This window comes from Primulina huaijiensis, chromosome 7, assembly GCF_012295235.1.
Source record: "Primulina huaijiensis isolate GDHJ02 chromosome 7, ASM1229523v2, whole genome shotgun sequence".
Taxonomy (NCBI): Eukaryota; Viridiplantae; Streptophyta; class Magnoliopsida; order Lamiales; family Gesneriaceae; genus Primulina; species Primulina huaijiensis.
This window is the reverse complement of record NC_133312.1, coordinates 19,239,354-19,256,359: the sequence shown is the minus strand read 5'-3', so window position 1 is coordinate 19,256,359 and position 17,006 is coordinate 19,239,354. Positions and strand designations below refer to the sequence as shown.

The window sequence follows — 17,006 nt, the reverse complement described above, 5'->3', positions numbered from 1 at the left end:
ATTAAACCCATCGAATCATGGTAAGAACGTCTAGTAGCATCGCCCCATGATTCCTAGGTATCACTGATAGTGCCTGCAAGAACCAGTCGGTTATGATTAACGTACAGTACGGTCCCTTCATCTCATATATCCCGATCAAATATGCAATCATTGGTTCATCGAGGGTTGCATATTAATTCGATAACTATGTGACACATATAATAGTGGCATCGCATGTACTATTGGAGAACTCCTTCTCTAACGTACATCTTATACTCTGCTAGAGATTTCACGCACTATTATTTCATCAGATCACATAGGATATCCACACCCGTAGGTGAGCGGTGAATCCCCGACTACAATGCACTGGCTCCTATATGTGTCGCAACTGTACCCAACCTCGCCACCTGATGACTCTCCTGGAGCCGGTAAACGAGTGAAAACACAGTCCTAGCATATAGAGCCTCAGTATTGTCCCGGGTCGTAAGGACTAATGGTGTACAATCATAACCACGGATTTATCCTCTCGATGAATGATAACCACTTGGAAAGTTCGAGGGAGGGTTGTTCGGTATAATCACATCATATGACTACCCATCTGCATGTTTGAAAATCTATATGCCCTTACCAAGAAACGCAGTATACAACATTACAGATGCTAGTCTCGAGCTCAAGCGACCTTTATCCATGTTATAGGTGGCTGAATCGACTAGAAACGAATTTAGAATATACAGTGTTTACAAATGAGTTTCAATATCGAATTACGATTCATTTGTATTAAAGCATAATCAATGACTTTATCTATGCTGATCGCATGGGTATACAGATAAAGTGAAACGAAACCATTAAAAGTTAAATTATATTAAAATAAAGATTGTTTTTTTTTTACACATGAGTCAATAAAATCCCTAGCCAACAGTTGGCTTGCACGGTATCTACTCTAACAATTACAATGTCCTCCAGTTCATCACCTGGCAGAGGCTGTCTTGTGTGACGAACATTCTGTATAAAACAAGAAAATCACAAGTAATTTAGAAGATCTATTTGATATTTGAAAAAACTCAAAATTATTTACAGTGCAGCAGATTGAAATTTCCATCTCTTTCGGAAGCAAGAGAATTTTTGTTGAAATGGTCTTGAATTCAGTTACAGGATATCAATAGAGAGAGAGGACAAAGTGTTGGCACTTTAAATTTCATAACCACAACAAGATCTTTAAACATTCATGTCAAATTATCATAAATAAGTACTATAAAACATACCGGAATCCATAATAGCAAATGTGTTTTGGATGAAGCTTTCCACAACAAAATATCCTTAATTCTTCAATGGATCAACAAGTTTCTCACTTTTGATTCCTATCAGAATTTCTTTAGTCCTCTCTTGAATGGGGAAGGAAGAATAACTACATGTATATATATATATATTTGGTTTGGGGGCTACAACCATTCAACGTGTCCCTTCAATGTGGGGTACCTTTTCATTAGAATCTTATCAATCCTAATACTATATGATTTCTACACATTAAATTCCATACTTTAAATATATAATTGAGTAGACTTTATAAATCACTTATTAGATTCAAAATTAATTAGATAATATATATAATATAATTGTTATTTAAATATGTTAGCCCATTGTAGAAAATAATATTTCTAACAATCTCCCACTTGGGCTTCATATGTTTCTTGATCAATTATATTATATGGACTTGAATGCGCAAAAATTAACTATCCAATTTTCTTAGCAACAATCTGGTCCATCTAATATATCAGAATGGAATCAAAGCAATCTTTTTTACATTTATTCGTAACTAGATCCATCAATGGTCACCTTACTGATATATTCAATGACATAGATCAAGTATGGATGTGTAGCATGTAAATTACATGCAATGTGATCAACATGCCTAATTTCAACTAGTCCAACATTATTCTTTAATGAGATCAAATAAATCATAAGTAACATTCAGAGTTTAAGAATTGAACCAAATAATTTATTCTGGAGAACACAAACATAAAAATGTATATATGTACCAAAGAACATCAAAATACAAACTCCCACTAGACATGTACATCATCAAATAGTACAATACCCATATGAGCAGTATGCTCGTGAAAGACCTTAGGTGGTAATTCTTTAGTAAGCGGATCCGCAATCATGAAGTTTGTCCCAATATGTTCTATAGTAATTTGACGACTTTGAAATCTTTCTTTAACAACAAGAAACTTGATGTCTATATGCTTCATTTTGAAGTGCTTCTGTTGTTATTGGAATAAAGTACTGCCGAATTATTGTCACAATATATCTTCAACGGTCTTTCAATGTTATCAACAACACGCAGCCCAGTGACAAAATTTCTCATCCATATCCCATGATTAGATGCCTCGTAACAAGCTACAAACTCTGCCGCCATAGTGGATGAAGCTATGAGTGTCTGCTTGGCACTTTTCCATGAAATAGCCGCTCTGGCCAACAAGTAAATATAGCCTGAAGTGGATCTTTTGCTATCTTGGCATCCAACAAAATCAGAATCAGAATACCCAATGATCTCCAAATTATCTGATTTCCCATAAGTGAGCATGTGATCTTTTGTTCTTTGCAAATAACGCATAACTCGTTTGGCTGCTTTCCAGTGATCCATCCCTGGATTACATAAACTTCTGCCTAGCATTCCTACAATGAACGCAATATTTGGACGTGTACATACTTGGGCATACATCAAACTTCCTACAACTGATGCATAAGGAATTTTCTGCATATCTTTTTGTTCCAACTCATTTCTGGGGCACTGACTCAAACTAAATTTATCGCCATTAGCAACAGGGGTGTCTCCTAGAGAACATCTTTTCATGCCGAATCTATCAAGAATTCTTTCGATATAGCTCTTTTGTGATAACCCAAGAATGCATCGATGGCAATCTCGATGTATTTGTATACATAATGCAAAAGAGGCGTCCCCAAGATCTTTCATCTCAAAATTCTTGGTCAGAAATCTCTTGGTTTCATGCAATAAGCCTATATCGCTATTAGCAAGTATGATATCATCGACATATAATACCAGAAATATGTATTTACTCCCACTGAACTTAAGATATACACAATCATCAACTTTGTCTACCTCAAAACCAAATGAGATAATTACTTGGTGAAATTTGTGATACCATTGACGAGAAGCTTGTTTGAGACCATAGATGGATTTCTTTAGTTTGCAAACCATTATCTTTGGGTCGCCCGATAAAAAAATTTTTGCTTGCGTCATGTATATCGTTTCATCAATGTCACCATTAAGAAACGCAGTCTTAACATCCATCTGATGTAACTCTAAGTCAAAATGAGCTACAAGTGCCATTATGATTCTAAAAGAGTCTTTCGTTGAAACAGGAGAGAAATTCTCTTTATAATCGATGCCTTCCTTTTGAGTGAACCCCTTGGCAACTAGACGTGCCTTATATTTCTCGATATTGCCTTTTGAATTCCTTTTGGTTTTAAATATCCATTTCCAACCAATAGGTTTGACACTTTCAGGCAATTCAACGAGATCCCAAACGTCATATTCCATCATGGATTTCATCTCATCATTCATTGCATCTATCCACTTTTGAAAATTGGGACTTTGTTTGGCTTGATGAAAGTTGATTGGATCTTCCACCATGCCTATATCATTTTCATGTTCTTGGAGAAGAACAAAATAGTTATCCGAAATTGCAGTTCTCTTTTCTCTAGTGGATCTTCGTAATGGCATATTTTCTTCAGATTGTTGAGTTTGCACTACAGAAGTTGTTTCTATATTTTGTGGTTCTTCTATATTGCCTTGATTATCCGAATTTGCTTGATTATCTATTGTAATAATGTCATGACCATTTTGAATGACGTTTTGACCATTATCAATTGCAATAAAAAGAATGTTAACAAATTCCTCTTCAAAGGCAATATTTCTAACCTTATCTCCCTCCACAAACTCAATTTCCTCAAGAAATCTTGCATTTCTTGTCTCGAAAATATTCTTAGTAGTAGGAACATAAAATTTAATACCCCTTGAGCGCTCAGAGTAACCAACAAAGTAGCAACTTACATTTCTAGAGTCCAGTTTCTTTTCATGAGGCTTGTGAGGTCTTGCCTCTGCTGGACAACCCCAAATATGAAGATGCTTAATGCTTGGCTTTTTGCCTGTCCATAGTTCATAAGGGGTTTTCGCTATTGCTTTGCTAGAAACTCGATTGAGAATATAGACTGCAGTTTTCAAAGCTTCTCCCCAGAGAGATTCTGGCAAAGAAGAATGACTAATCATACTTCTTACCATATCCTTAAGCGTCCTATTTCGTCTTTCAGCAACACCATTCATGCTAGGTTTTCCCTGCATTGTGTATTGCGGGACGATACCGCATTCTTCTAGATATTTTGCGAAAGGTCCTTGACGTTGTTCACCAGATCCATCATACCTGCCATAGTATTCTCTACCACGGTCAGATTTGACGGCTTTAGTTTTCTTGCCAAGTTGATTTTCAACTTCAGCTTTGAATATCTTAAATACGTCTAATGCTTGAGACTTCTCATGGATCAAATATAGGTACTCATATCTTGAATAATCGTCTATGAACGTAATGAAATACTGTTGGTCATTCCATGAAGCTGTAAGAAATGATCCACAAATATCAGTATGAATTATTTCTAAGACATCCAAGCATCTGTTTGCACTAATTTTCTTGTGTTTGTCTGTTTCCCCTTTATACACTCAATACAAATTTGAAAATTTGTAAAATCAAGAGGATCAAGGATTCCATCCGACACAAGTCTTGGAATTCTTTCTTTAGAGATATGACCTAAACGCTTATACCATAGTGTGACGGTATCTTTGTCAATTAATTTTCATTTTGTACCACGTGAACTTGTGTGCAAGGTTTCATTAAATGAGACAATAGTATCCAATAAATATAGGTGATCGTGTAAGGATAAAGAACCAGTACCAATGAGATTTGAATTATGAAAAAGACTAAATTTATTATTTCCAAATAAACAAGAGTAACCAAATTTGTCCAAAACAGAAATTGAAATTAAATTCCGTCTAAAAGACGGTACAACATAAGTCTCTTCCAAATTTAAATAATGACTTGTCTTTAATAACAACCTAAAAGTTCCTATAGCCTCTACTGCCGCAGTTTCACCATTGCCCACATAGATGAATCTTTCAGCATCATTTGGCTGTCGGTTCCACAGGCAACCCTGCATAGACACACTTATATGAGTAGTAGCACCAGAATCTATCCACCAAGTGTGTTTAGGTAAATACCTCAAATTAGCTTCAGAACAAACTAAATTGAGAAGCGAAGCTTTCTTGATACGCCAGTTGGCGTACTTGGGACAATCTTTCTTTAAGTGATCTACTTTGCGACAAAAGAAACATCTGATTTCTGTATTCTGTTTCTTTTGCTTCTTGTTGTTTGATGTCCCAACTGCAGTTTCTTTTCCTCTTTTTCTTGTCTTGTCCTTAAAGACAGTTGCTAACTTTGCACTTTCGATTCTTTCTCGCTTTATCCTCTCCTCTTCTTGCACACAGTGAGATATGAGCTCATTAAGAGTCCATTTATCCTTTTGAGTATTATAACTCACCTTAAAATGACTGTATTGCACAGGAAAAGAAATCAAAACTAAATGCACCAGCAAATCATTGGAGAGCTGTAGCTTCAGTGCTTTTAGTTTGGAAGCGATATGAGACATCTCCATTATGTACTCCCTTATGTTCCCTTTTCCTTTATATTTCATATGTACATTAAAAAATTAATGTACTAATATTTTCAAAATTTGAGTCGATGACGACGACGACGACGACGACGAACCGATGATTGCATAATATTTTACTGATTTTGTTTCTATGTAATTTGTGGGACATCTGTTGGTGGGTAATGCAATCAATTTCTTATATCTCTTAATGACCCATTAGGTTGCCGATTTGTGTATTCAATATTATCTGTGTTACCGAGACCAGGACAATGGCTCATTGGTTCTCACTTGTACTGTTTATGAAAATGACAAGGGTTCGATCCCTCCCCAACTTCTTAGATTAGGATTTCAAAAAAAAAATATTATATGTGTTACCATATATGATTCAAGATCATGGCTTACTCTTAGGCTTAGAGTACATGAATCTAACATGTAAACTTTTTTGCCCTTTTTACACACTTTGATTGATGGTGTAGGTAGTAGTTTCTATTTGTTCACCATGATCGACGATTCTGGTATAAAAGATTAGATGACATCGCATGATAGTTATAAATGTTTTGAGTGAGAATAAATAATTCTGTATTTTGTTGTTTAACGGGAACAATGATTAATTGGGTTGGAGGTTATTGTAGTTAGATCAAACCAAGAAAGAAAAATAGTTATCATTGTTTGTTAGACAATATTGATTTCTTTAATTACGTGGATTTTTTCAACTTAGTTAAGTATATATTTGTTTCACTCTCTTGATTAGGTTGCATGTTATACTTTATTTTATATTCTTATGTTGTATCTCTATTTTAATTTCACCATCATTTACTTGTTTTAGGTATTTATTTTTTTAATTCTGTAAATGTCTCTAACAGCCTAGTTTTACGTTTTGAGCTGGAAAGTCTAACCTAATTTGATTAAAATTATTTTCATGGCATATTACTTTCTGCACTTCTTAAACTTTTCTTTTGGAGATTGAATTTATAAGCTTGATATTGTAAGAATCAACTGGCGATGTTTTTTTTTTTTTTTTTTTTTTTTTCACAAACTGGCACTGTAAATGACATATTCAATGAATTAGGACAACAAAAGCGAAGAATCTGAAAAAACAATAAACACAAACAAAAACAAGAGAAGAACACTAACCTAGTGGAATCATTTCAATCGCAAGAAGAGAGAATACCGCGAGGAAGAATTGAAGCGCAAAAAATTATAAACAGGTGAAGTATATGCTAGAAAACGAAGAGAAGGAAAGATGAGATAATGACTTTTGTGTTTTAAACTGGTTCCATAGGCGCGCTTTGATTTTTTGTTGCGGTAGAGAAGAAAGTGTATTATATGTGTTCATCTATTTACCTACTATCATACGAAAACTGGCCATCACATCTTTGTTCTCACTTTCATACATTGCCTGAAGTAAATATCACAAGTTGTTGATTTAGTAATGTTATATTACTAAAGAATGAATGATTTTTAAAGAATGAAATATGACATATTTTAGTCATATGAAGTCCAAATGATTTGAAATTTGGATATAACGTAGAAAACTCAAAGATATAGAAGTTTCATGTTTTGAGTTTTGGAAAATTTGTTCGTTTGACTGGTCCAAAGAGATATAACGATTTTAAAATATTAAATATTATATTATATTATATAATATTAATAAATATATATTAAAAAAAAAGAAGCTTGAATTCCACCGAGCTGTTCGACAGTAACGAACAGAGACAGCAACGAAAAGAGAGAAAGAAGAATTGAGGGTTTTGATATTTTCTTTTCGATCGTACGATTTATCGGTTTGTCCAATAGACGAACCGACTTCAGTTTTGGGATCGTTGACACGAGGTCTTCGATTTGAGGTATAAATTTATAGTTTTGGTGATGTTTGAAATTCGTCGATTTCTGGAGTAAATCTGATAAATTGTTAAATCATACAGAAATTGAAGATTGTTGAATAGTGTATGATTTTAATGAAGTAGAGAAGATTATATTGATGTTGTTTTGAATTATTCCTAATTTATTATAATTAGGGATTTTTAATCGTTGGATTGAGATTGGAGAGTTGTTTGTTAGTTGTTATTAATTCTGATTATATATTCATAGTCTACGAAGTATAGGCTACACGTTGATATGAAGTTTTCGTAATTTGACGGATGTTGTAAAATAGTCTATTATTTGAAATTAATTAATTAGAGTGTATTTGATAGTAGTATTGTGAATTAAATATACCAGAATATTAAATTGTTGAACGATAAGAATTTATAATCGAGTTTTATATCTTGTTGAATTAATTGTTTTTGGGCTATTTGATGTTATATATTGAGGCTGTTATGACTATGTTGATACGGTGACAATGATTTGATAATTGTTGAATTATTTAGATACATTAGAAGCCTCGGGATCAAAAAAATAGCCAGATTTTATATATACTCGATTATCAGGTACGTGTTGACGTACGAGCATATGTTGTTATTGTTTAGTATTGATGAATACTATTGTGTTGAACGATGGTAAATCACTGGATATGGGTGATTTGATATTATATCTGTTGTTGTTTATTATTGTTGATGTTGTTGACTGTCGTTGTTGGGAGACACCACGTTGATGTTGTTCGTTCAACGATATTGCTGTCGCCGGAGTTGGGGTGCGACGTATTGTTGATGTTGTTGTTCGTTCAACGATATTGCTGTCGTCGGAGTTGATGTTGTTGTTCGTTCAACGATATTGCTGTTGCCGGAGTTGGGGTGCGACGTATCGTCGATGTTATTGTGCAGTGTGATGTTGTTGAGGTTGTTGATGTCTGATTGTCCAGAAACGGCAAAGGGGGTATTTCTGTTATCATTTCAGTTATATATTATGTTGTTGTTAATATAACTGTTATGTATTACGATGATGATTGTTGTGTATGCTCACCCTTTGGGGCTGTTTCTGTTGGGCAGGTTACAGGACTATACCGTGAGACAGGATAGTGGTGAAGGACTAGGTGTGTTTAGTCAAACAGTCTTGTAGTTGATAGTAGTTAGAGACAGTATAGTTTATTGTCTTATTTGAGTTATGTGTGTATGTATTTATTATACTGTTTCTGCTACACTGACGTAGATTGTGTGGTGATTGTATTATTTTGTCGTATATGCATTATATTATGATGTCGTCGAAAAGAAAATTTTTATGCATAGTACGTCACATGTTATATGCTTACGTGGCGAGGTTTGGGGCGCCACAAGAACACTGCATATAAGTAGATCTATATGTATATATTGACACAGTAAAAAATTGCTCTTGTTTATCGGGGTCAGAATGGTTGAAAGTCGAAGATTTGCGAGTAAGATCACTGAGCCAATAAAATTAATTATCAAATATTATATAATCATTTTTATTAAAATTTAAATATTATATTTATTTTTATTAAAATTTAGAATGATTTAATAATCAAATAATTCAAATATATTATATAAAATTAAGTTGTTCAGGTATATTTGAGATCTTAAAATTAAAATTAAAATACAAGCAACAGTTCGGGTTCGGGTGTAAAACAAAACCGGCCCAATTGATTCTTGAAATGCAGGCTTTAAAACCCTAGGGTTGTGACGGCAAGTTCTGAATAATCTGATCGCTGTGAGCTACGAAAATGGTGAAGACCAAAGAAAGGTCGGTTAATGTCTCGGGGAAGCCGAAACATTCGCTTGATGTTAACAGGAACAATAACAAAGTTAAGGATGGGAGGAGCGCCGCCACGGTGCGGCGGCTCAAGATGTACAACATACGGCCGACGCGCAACACCAAGGGGAAAATCCTGAAGCACGATTTGCAGTCCAAGGATTTGCCTTCTACTCGGATTATGCCTGATCGCCGCTGGTTTGGTGTGTTCTATTGCCTCTACTTTAGTAATCTGTTCATTACCCACGTGATTCTCAATAAATTTTTACTTCATTGAAGTTAAATTTTTTGCTACACATGGTTTGCTGCTTCCGAGAAAATCTTGAGGACAAAGTAGACGTGAAAATTTGTTTTTGTACTTTAAAGTTCGTGGGTAGTATTTGTTAAGAAAGGAAAACGAAGGTGCTGTAACATAGTCTTATTGTTGCATTTTCTTCATAGGCAATACCCGTGTTGTAAATCAGAAAGAGCTTGAATATTTCCGGGAGGAGCTTCAGGATCGTCTTTCGAGCAACTACAATGTCCTTTTAAAAGAAAGAAAGCTGCCTATGTCCCTTCTAAATGATCATCAAAAGGTCTGGAGAACAATACACGCATCTCTTTTATTTTTACAATGATTATCAGACATTACTATTTGTTTCCTTGCTTGTGTTTTTTGTTTGCTGAATTTATCCTTCTCTTGTAAATGTGTTTTAAGCAAGCGAGAGTTCATCTTCTTGATAAGGAGCCTTTTGCCGATTGTTTTGGTCCCAAGACAAAGAGGAAACGGCCAGTGTTGGTGGCATCAGATTATGAATCATTGGTCAAGAGGGCCAGTGGTTCTCAAGGTTAGTATTAGTCATGACATGTTAGGATATTTCAGGTCTTTCACTCTATCCGACTTTAAGGATATGCTTATTTCTGTTGGTTATGATTTTTTTCGGTAACTCAACACATTCCTAATCATGCATGAATTCTTCTTTACAGATACATTTGAAGAAAAGCAAAGTGTTGCAGAACCTGCTGAAGCAGGTGAAGATGGATTCAGAGATCTTGTCCGGCACACAATGTTTGAAAAAGGTCAAAGCAAACGCATATGGGGAGAGCTGTACAAAGTGATAGACTCTTCGGATGTTGTTGTCCAGGTAAGTAGGCAAATAACATCTTTTTTCTAATTGCTTTCTCCCAATGAATTTACTCTTCTACCAATTTTTTGCATTTTCTGAAGTGTTTCTCGTTTATGATATCAATATCCAAGATTTGACCTGGATTAAATAAAAGCATGTTAACTGGTACTGGCTGGTAACTGTAATCTATGTTTAAAAGAAATAATTTTTTTGAAGCAGCGTGATGATCCTTACTACAAATATAAAAACAGACATGTATCCTTTTGGTTTTGTGTTTTTTTCTGGTATAATTTAGTTTTTCACCTCCGTTTTAGTACATATGCAGGTGCTATAACTCTGGGTTGACTCTTATTATATTTTCTGTCATTGGAACCTTATTTTACTGGCACTTGTCACTTATTGAGTTGCTTTGGCAGGTTTTAGATGCAAGAGATCCACAAGGCACGAGGTGCTATCATTTGGAGAAGCACCTGCAGGAGCATTGCAAGCATAAACACATGATTCTGTTATTAAACAAGGTTTATACCTATTCGACTTCGCCATTCTTGGTAACATTTGTCCTTAATTACTTTAGGCTCTCTATGTTTAAATACATCTCATGTCCCAGTGCGATTTAATTCCAACTTGGGCAACAAAAGGATGGCTCAGAGTTCTGTCCAAGGACTACCCTTCTCTTGCTTTTCATGCAAGCATAAACAAATCAATGGGCAAGGTATGCCACTTATCACCTGAAGTTCCTGTTATCATTACTTTTTTATAAATGGTATGATAGGTTGGAATAGGTGAAACTTTAACGAACTTATTTGTACGAGAGTTTTTTTCATAGTTGTATATGATTTGTGTGTAGTACAAATTCATTCAATTGATCAAATGTTGTTTCATAGTTTTGGTTGGGTTTAAGGGAATGAAAAGAAAAGCATTAATCAGCCCATGCATCAAAATAACATGTGCATAATAGATTTACACTGAGCAATTTCATGGCAACCTCCGAATGTACCTCTAACATTCTGTTTGTGCGAGTGGTTATTTATGCAGCTTTCTGATACCATTTTAAATCTATTTACTTGAATTGAAATTTTCAACTTTATCTCACTTTTAGGGTGCCCTTCTCTCAGTGTTGAGACAGTTTTCCCGTTTAAAAAGCGACAAGCAAGCTATATCTGTGGGATTTGTTGGTTACCCTAACGTCGGAAAATCATCAGTTATCAACACTCTTCGTACCAAAAATGTAACGTTTCTTTATGCTGTCCCATTTTCAAAATTGCGTATTGATTGCTCTTGTATATTGTGATTTGATTTAACGACAGTTATTTGTCATTCTTTTACCCTTTGCTATAGAATCTACTTAATCATTATTTCTTGAGCTTTCGGAACATGTGCCTAGGACTGGGCTTATTGGAGTAAACTATTTGCTAAGAGTCACAGCTTCATGATGCCTTTATTATATATGAGTTTTGATACCACATAGTGCATAATTTGATTTACCTGTCAGAGGAATGAGCTAGTTTTGGAGACATTATTTTATCACAATGTGCCTGATTATCTTTTTTTCTTTAGTTTCCATTCGTTGCTGTGAATAAATCTGGCTATTTCATGGTTGAAAAGTGTTTTTGCTTTGTTTAACTCACCTAAAGTTTGCCCTTCTATCAACCTGTCACGAATGTTCGCTTGATCACATCATATTGAATATGTAATTTTTTAAGACATTTGCACAGGACACTATAAAAGTTGTGGGCCTTTTGTTTTGCTAATTAAGTTGCCATTTTCTTCGTTCTTAACTGATAAAGGTTTCATTTTACTTGCTTATTGGAGCGCCCTTCAGTCAATGATATCTCTAATTCGATTTCCTGTTTAACTTACACACTCCATTTGATTTAATGGAGGGCTGCTTTTCTTGTTTTCATTTATGATGATGTGAATGATTATGGTATGTTTGGTTTGTGTTAGTGATTGGTGTGATTGATCTTCTTTGTTTGTTTATACCTTTTGAATGATTAGGTTTGCAAGGTTGCACCTATTCCTGGAGAGACTAAAGTTTGGCAATACATAACACTTACAAAGAGGATCTTTCTTATCGATTGCCCCGGTGTTGTTTATCAGAACAAGGATACTGATTCGGATATAGTCTTGAAGGGTGTGGTAAGTTCAACTCTGAAAGTCATCAAATCATTTTTATGTTGGTGCTTTATTTGTAACAGACTTGACTCAAATCAACGACGAGCTGATTATATGTATGATTTCGCGTAAACAAATTAATTGGAAAAAAATCTGCTTACTGTTAAAAATCAAAGTACATGGGTAAAGAGTCTCATCTTTTTGTTTCAATTAACATGTGAATTTTGATAAATAATGTTCGAGCCACTGGTCAACACAGATGAGATTATCGTTGCTGCTGTAACTTAACTGACTATATTTACAATAGAACAACCGCATTAGAAAAATAGCCTTATGGTGTGTATGGTCCTTAATCTAAAATACAAATCCTTCTGGTTTGCAGTTTAAGAGACGGTTTGATTTTTTGAAATGAACTCATTATTTTTTCCCATTTAGGTGTGTGTAGTCCATTGAATATTCATGTCCTGCTATTTCAGTCGGATTTCATGTAGCTAAAAGTTTTCATGTAGCTAAAAGTTTATTTATTCGTAGTATTAGAGCTTCCAATCATATCCAGAAACCCGACCCTGGGCAGGCTATTTATGCAGGAATTTATTAAGGTTCGATTTTGGTTCTTAGCTCATCCACCTGATCCATTTACAACCATATATGATTAACCCTCTTAAGAAATATACAAGATGATGAACAATTGGTTCCAAGTTTTCCTAATGATTAATTATTAAGATGAAATGCTTTTTTTATGCGCAAACACTTGGGGACATGTTTGGCTTATTTAGGGAAATGTGCCTTTGAAAAATTGCATTGTAGAATGCGATATATAATCTGGTTTTATATCTGGGAGAATATATTTTATTGATGGTATGGGTCATGTGATGCGAGAATATGTTGAATTTGTGAGGTAACATTGATTGTTGTATGATGTAGAATTTGACATTTTAGTAACTGGTGATAATAATATAACTCGGTTTTTTTAAACCATGTATCGGTCCCAGCAACATATTTTGATCGCACTATCAGTTGAAGCAATTGTTGTTCCACGACAATCTTCCTCGTAATTGTACAAAATTATAACATGGACATCAAATACACGAACAATTATAGGATCAAGAGCTCGTCGTTTTGTTAAAGTTATAACTGATGATTATGTTGCAGCTCAAATTATTTTAGGTTGAACAATATTCCAAACGCCACATTTCAACCATTATACCATCGAAGCCAGTTGTTACTCTCCAGTAGTTTTTAATAGTGTGGAGTATTTCAAAATTTGAGTCTTGAAAATGGGTGGGAAGGGGTTTTCTGGGACAAAATGAAAATAATAGGGTATTGTTTGGTTTATATTATATGAAATACAATATTTATTTCCAGTTTCATTCGAATCTTTCAATTCCAAACTCGTTGTGGCTTGTTGAAGTTAGTTGATAGATAGTCTTTTAGTTACACCGACATCCCTCTGCATGAGCACACTTTTTGCCCCAAGCACATTTCCCTTTTATAAAATCATGTAATTTGAATGAAATGAGTTCTAGAAAATTTTATCCTTTTACGAACATGCAGTGGCAAATATGTCAGATCTATATTCTATCCTTCTAATGTTTGTATACTATAACTCTTAAAGGCTTATACTCTGCATATGCCTCCTGTGTCAAATGTTGATGTTTATTCATTTTGTCCAGGTACGTGTGACAAATTTACAGGACGCCTCTGAGCATATCGGTGAAGTTCTTAAACGTGTTAAAAAGGAGCACCTTGTGAGAGCATACAAGATAAGCGACTGGTACACTCAGTTATTCGCCATTGGAATAGAACAAATAGTATTGATTATCATACAAGACTTGCAAATAATATTTAATTATATGCCATCAGACTAGAACAACTAGTATTCATCAGCAAATCATATCGAAGTTTCTCTCTTTACCCTCCCTCGTAGTTTATGCTATCTTGTTCTTTAGTTTTGTAATGCGTCTGTATAGTTATTCTTTGATGGAGATATAAGGGACAGTCATGTTGTGGGAAAGAAAAACTATGTGGGAAATTTTAAAATTTTATTAAGTGGGAAATTTTAAAATTTTATTAACCTCTTAAATATGAAACTCCGCACAGCTTTGACCCTTCTTTGTTTTCAGGGAGGATGAAAATGACTTTCTTGTTCAGCTATGTAAGTCAACTGGAAAACTTCTGAAGGTAATGCCAAATTCCATCTCTAAAAATTCTTGCTGGATGGCAGTCTTGTCCTATGGGGCTTGGATGTGTACTGGGGACATCCTTTGTGACTTTGATATCATGCCTAGGCTTGACTATGGTTCTATGGGCTTGGTCCCAACTGAAGGTGGAATTGGAACCAAACCGCTCGAAATATATTTTTGGTTCAGTTATGGCCAGAACCAGTTTATCACAGTTCCAAGAGACCGTTGGTTGGGTATAATAATGTTTAGCTATTATCAACTATCTTAAAACCATGAAGGCACAAACTTTTACCAAGGTTAAATGCTGTCTTCTTCGCCACAATTGACCGCCACTCACTGGGAATCTGCAACCGATTTGCAAAATTGATTTACCAAGTTGCAAAAGAATATTGTTGATCATCTTATAAATAAGTAGAAATCGTGTACAATCACCACCATATTTCTTTAACTTATTGGCAGTTATGTTCTGATAGCTGTCTGGTGCTAAAGTTATCTCGTTATTTAGGGCGGCGAACCCGACTACATGACGGCAGCTAAGATGGTTCTCCACGATTGGCAGAGAGGTAAAATACCATTTTTCGTTCCACCTCCCAAGGAAGAAGATGATGAGCAAAAAGATGGTGAAGCGGTGAAAGATCAGGTAGCAGACGAGGACGACAAGATGAGTGCTGCTAGAAGAGCAATAGCAGATGTTATTGCATCTCAGCAGATACAAGACATTCCAGTTCAAAAGGATCTTTTCAGTGAGAAGGAATTGACGGGTGAGACGTTACAGTAGCTTCCACCCTTCCTTTTAGTGTTATGGCCTTCGATGTTAGTGTTGTATTCTTTTCAAAAATGAGTGGAAAAACACAATTTTGCCGCAAAGTTTTCAGCCTGATGCTTTTAGGTATTATAGTTATTTTTATAAATTTTATTTATTGTATTTTGTGATCATATTAAGATTAAAGTAACAATTTTTAATGACACAATATTATGGTTATGACGTGAAAACAATTTCGTAAACATATCTGCCACATTTTCTGCTTTGAAAATACGTGTGGTATAATTGATCTTTGATTTTCACTATTTGATGAGTAAATCTTTATACGAGAGATTGAATTTCATCTATCCACATGATTTACACTAATAATCCTTTCCAAAATATAAAAATATTAATTAATAGATTGGTATCTTAGTAAAATAATAATTTTAAAATGGGGAGACTAAAATTAATACTTAATCTTAAATTCTTAAATTTATTTTATTTATATTTCGGTTCATTGAAAACAATTAATTCTTGATACGATAGAGTTCGTGCTAGTCAGAATTTTAGGGGAGGGTCGTACCGGTGCGTAAGCTTTAGAAAAGAATTAAGATATATTTTCAGATTTATTTATATAAGGATAAATTTATATAATTGATTTGAATATTTAGATTTAATATTGATATTTTCGAAGTAGCACAAATTCTATGTTTATATTGATGCTCTTGAAGACACATCATTTAGTTTTATGTTATCATTCTTGAATTAGCACAACACGATTTTATGTTGATAATTTTGACATATTTGAATATAAATGTTAAAGATTTATTAATATTTCCGAAAAATATTGATCAAAGATCTAAAGTTTATCAATATTTTTCATAAATTGCGAGATTTGTCAAAGTTCTCATAAGAATTTGATAATCGAAGATTTTATCAATATTCATGAAAAATATTAATATAAGATCTAAAGATCAATGGATAATATTGATTCAATATTTGATATATGTCAATATATTTGAAAATTGATAAGTCAATATTCTTGAAGAATATTGATTCCGAATTAGAAATATATTCTTGTTTTGATTTAAGTTTTTTTTTTTTTTTTTTTTTATCATATTATGTCACGAACTCTTTTAATTTTTGTTGGTTAAACTAGTTGCTAAAATATTTTTGTTTCAGCGTACTAATATTTGATTGATTAATAACTATAACAACATCGCAAGTTTATTTATATTTCCAAGTATATTTATATTTTCTTTGAACAAATCGTGACTAGATCTATTCTTTAGATAAATTAAATAATCACTTATGATAATAGATTTATGAAAGTTCAAAAAAAAGACAAAAACTTGTGTGAGACGATCTCACGGATCGTTTTTTGTGAGACATATATCTTATTTGAGTCATTCGTGAAAAAATATTATTTTTTATGCTAAAAGTATTACTTTTTATTGTGAATATCGGTCAAGTTGACCCGCCTCACAGATAAAGATTCGTGAGACCGTCTCA

At 34.0% G+C, this 17,006-nt stretch overlaps 1 protein-coding gene across 1 annotated transcript; it reads left to right on the top strand.

Annotated features, from left to right (window-relative positions):
- The first annotated feature begins 9,233 nt into the window (after positions 1–9,233).
- Positions 9,234–15,720, top strand: LOC140980974 (nuclear/nucleolar GTPase 2). The gene is made up of 11 exons (XM_073447143.1): positions 9,234–9,548; positions 9,787–9,920; positions 10,043–10,172; positions 10,312–10,469; positions 10,868–10,969; positions 11,059–11,163; positions 11,551–11,679; positions 12,450–12,590; positions 14,240–14,340; positions 14,690–14,747; positions 15,255–15,720. The coding sequence occupies exons 1-11, from the start codon at positions 9,317–9,319 to the stop codon at positions 15,525–15,527; spliced, it is 1,563 nt and encodes a 520-aa protein (XP_073303244.1). The 5' UTR covers positions 9,234–9,316; the 3' UTR covers positions 15,528–15,720.
- Positions 15,721–17,006: the final 1,286 nt, after the last annotated feature.

What these genes read in the sequence shown, in the direction of transcription:
- LOC140980974 (XM_073447143.1), top strand. Translation starts at nt 9,317, where the DNA reads ATGGTGAAGACCAAAGAAAGGTCGGTTAATGTCTCGGGGAAGCCGAAA. An exon ending in GAGGGCCAGTGGTTCTCAAG is followed by an intron (nt 10,173 to 10,311) that starts GTTAGTATTAGT and finishes TCTTCTTTACAG; the next exon opens with ATACATTTGAAGAAAAGCAA. An exon ending in GCATACAAGATAAGCGACTG is followed by an intron (nt 14,341 to 14,689) that starts GTACACTCAGTT and finishes CTTTGTTTTCAG; the next exon opens with GGAGGATGAAAATGACTTTC.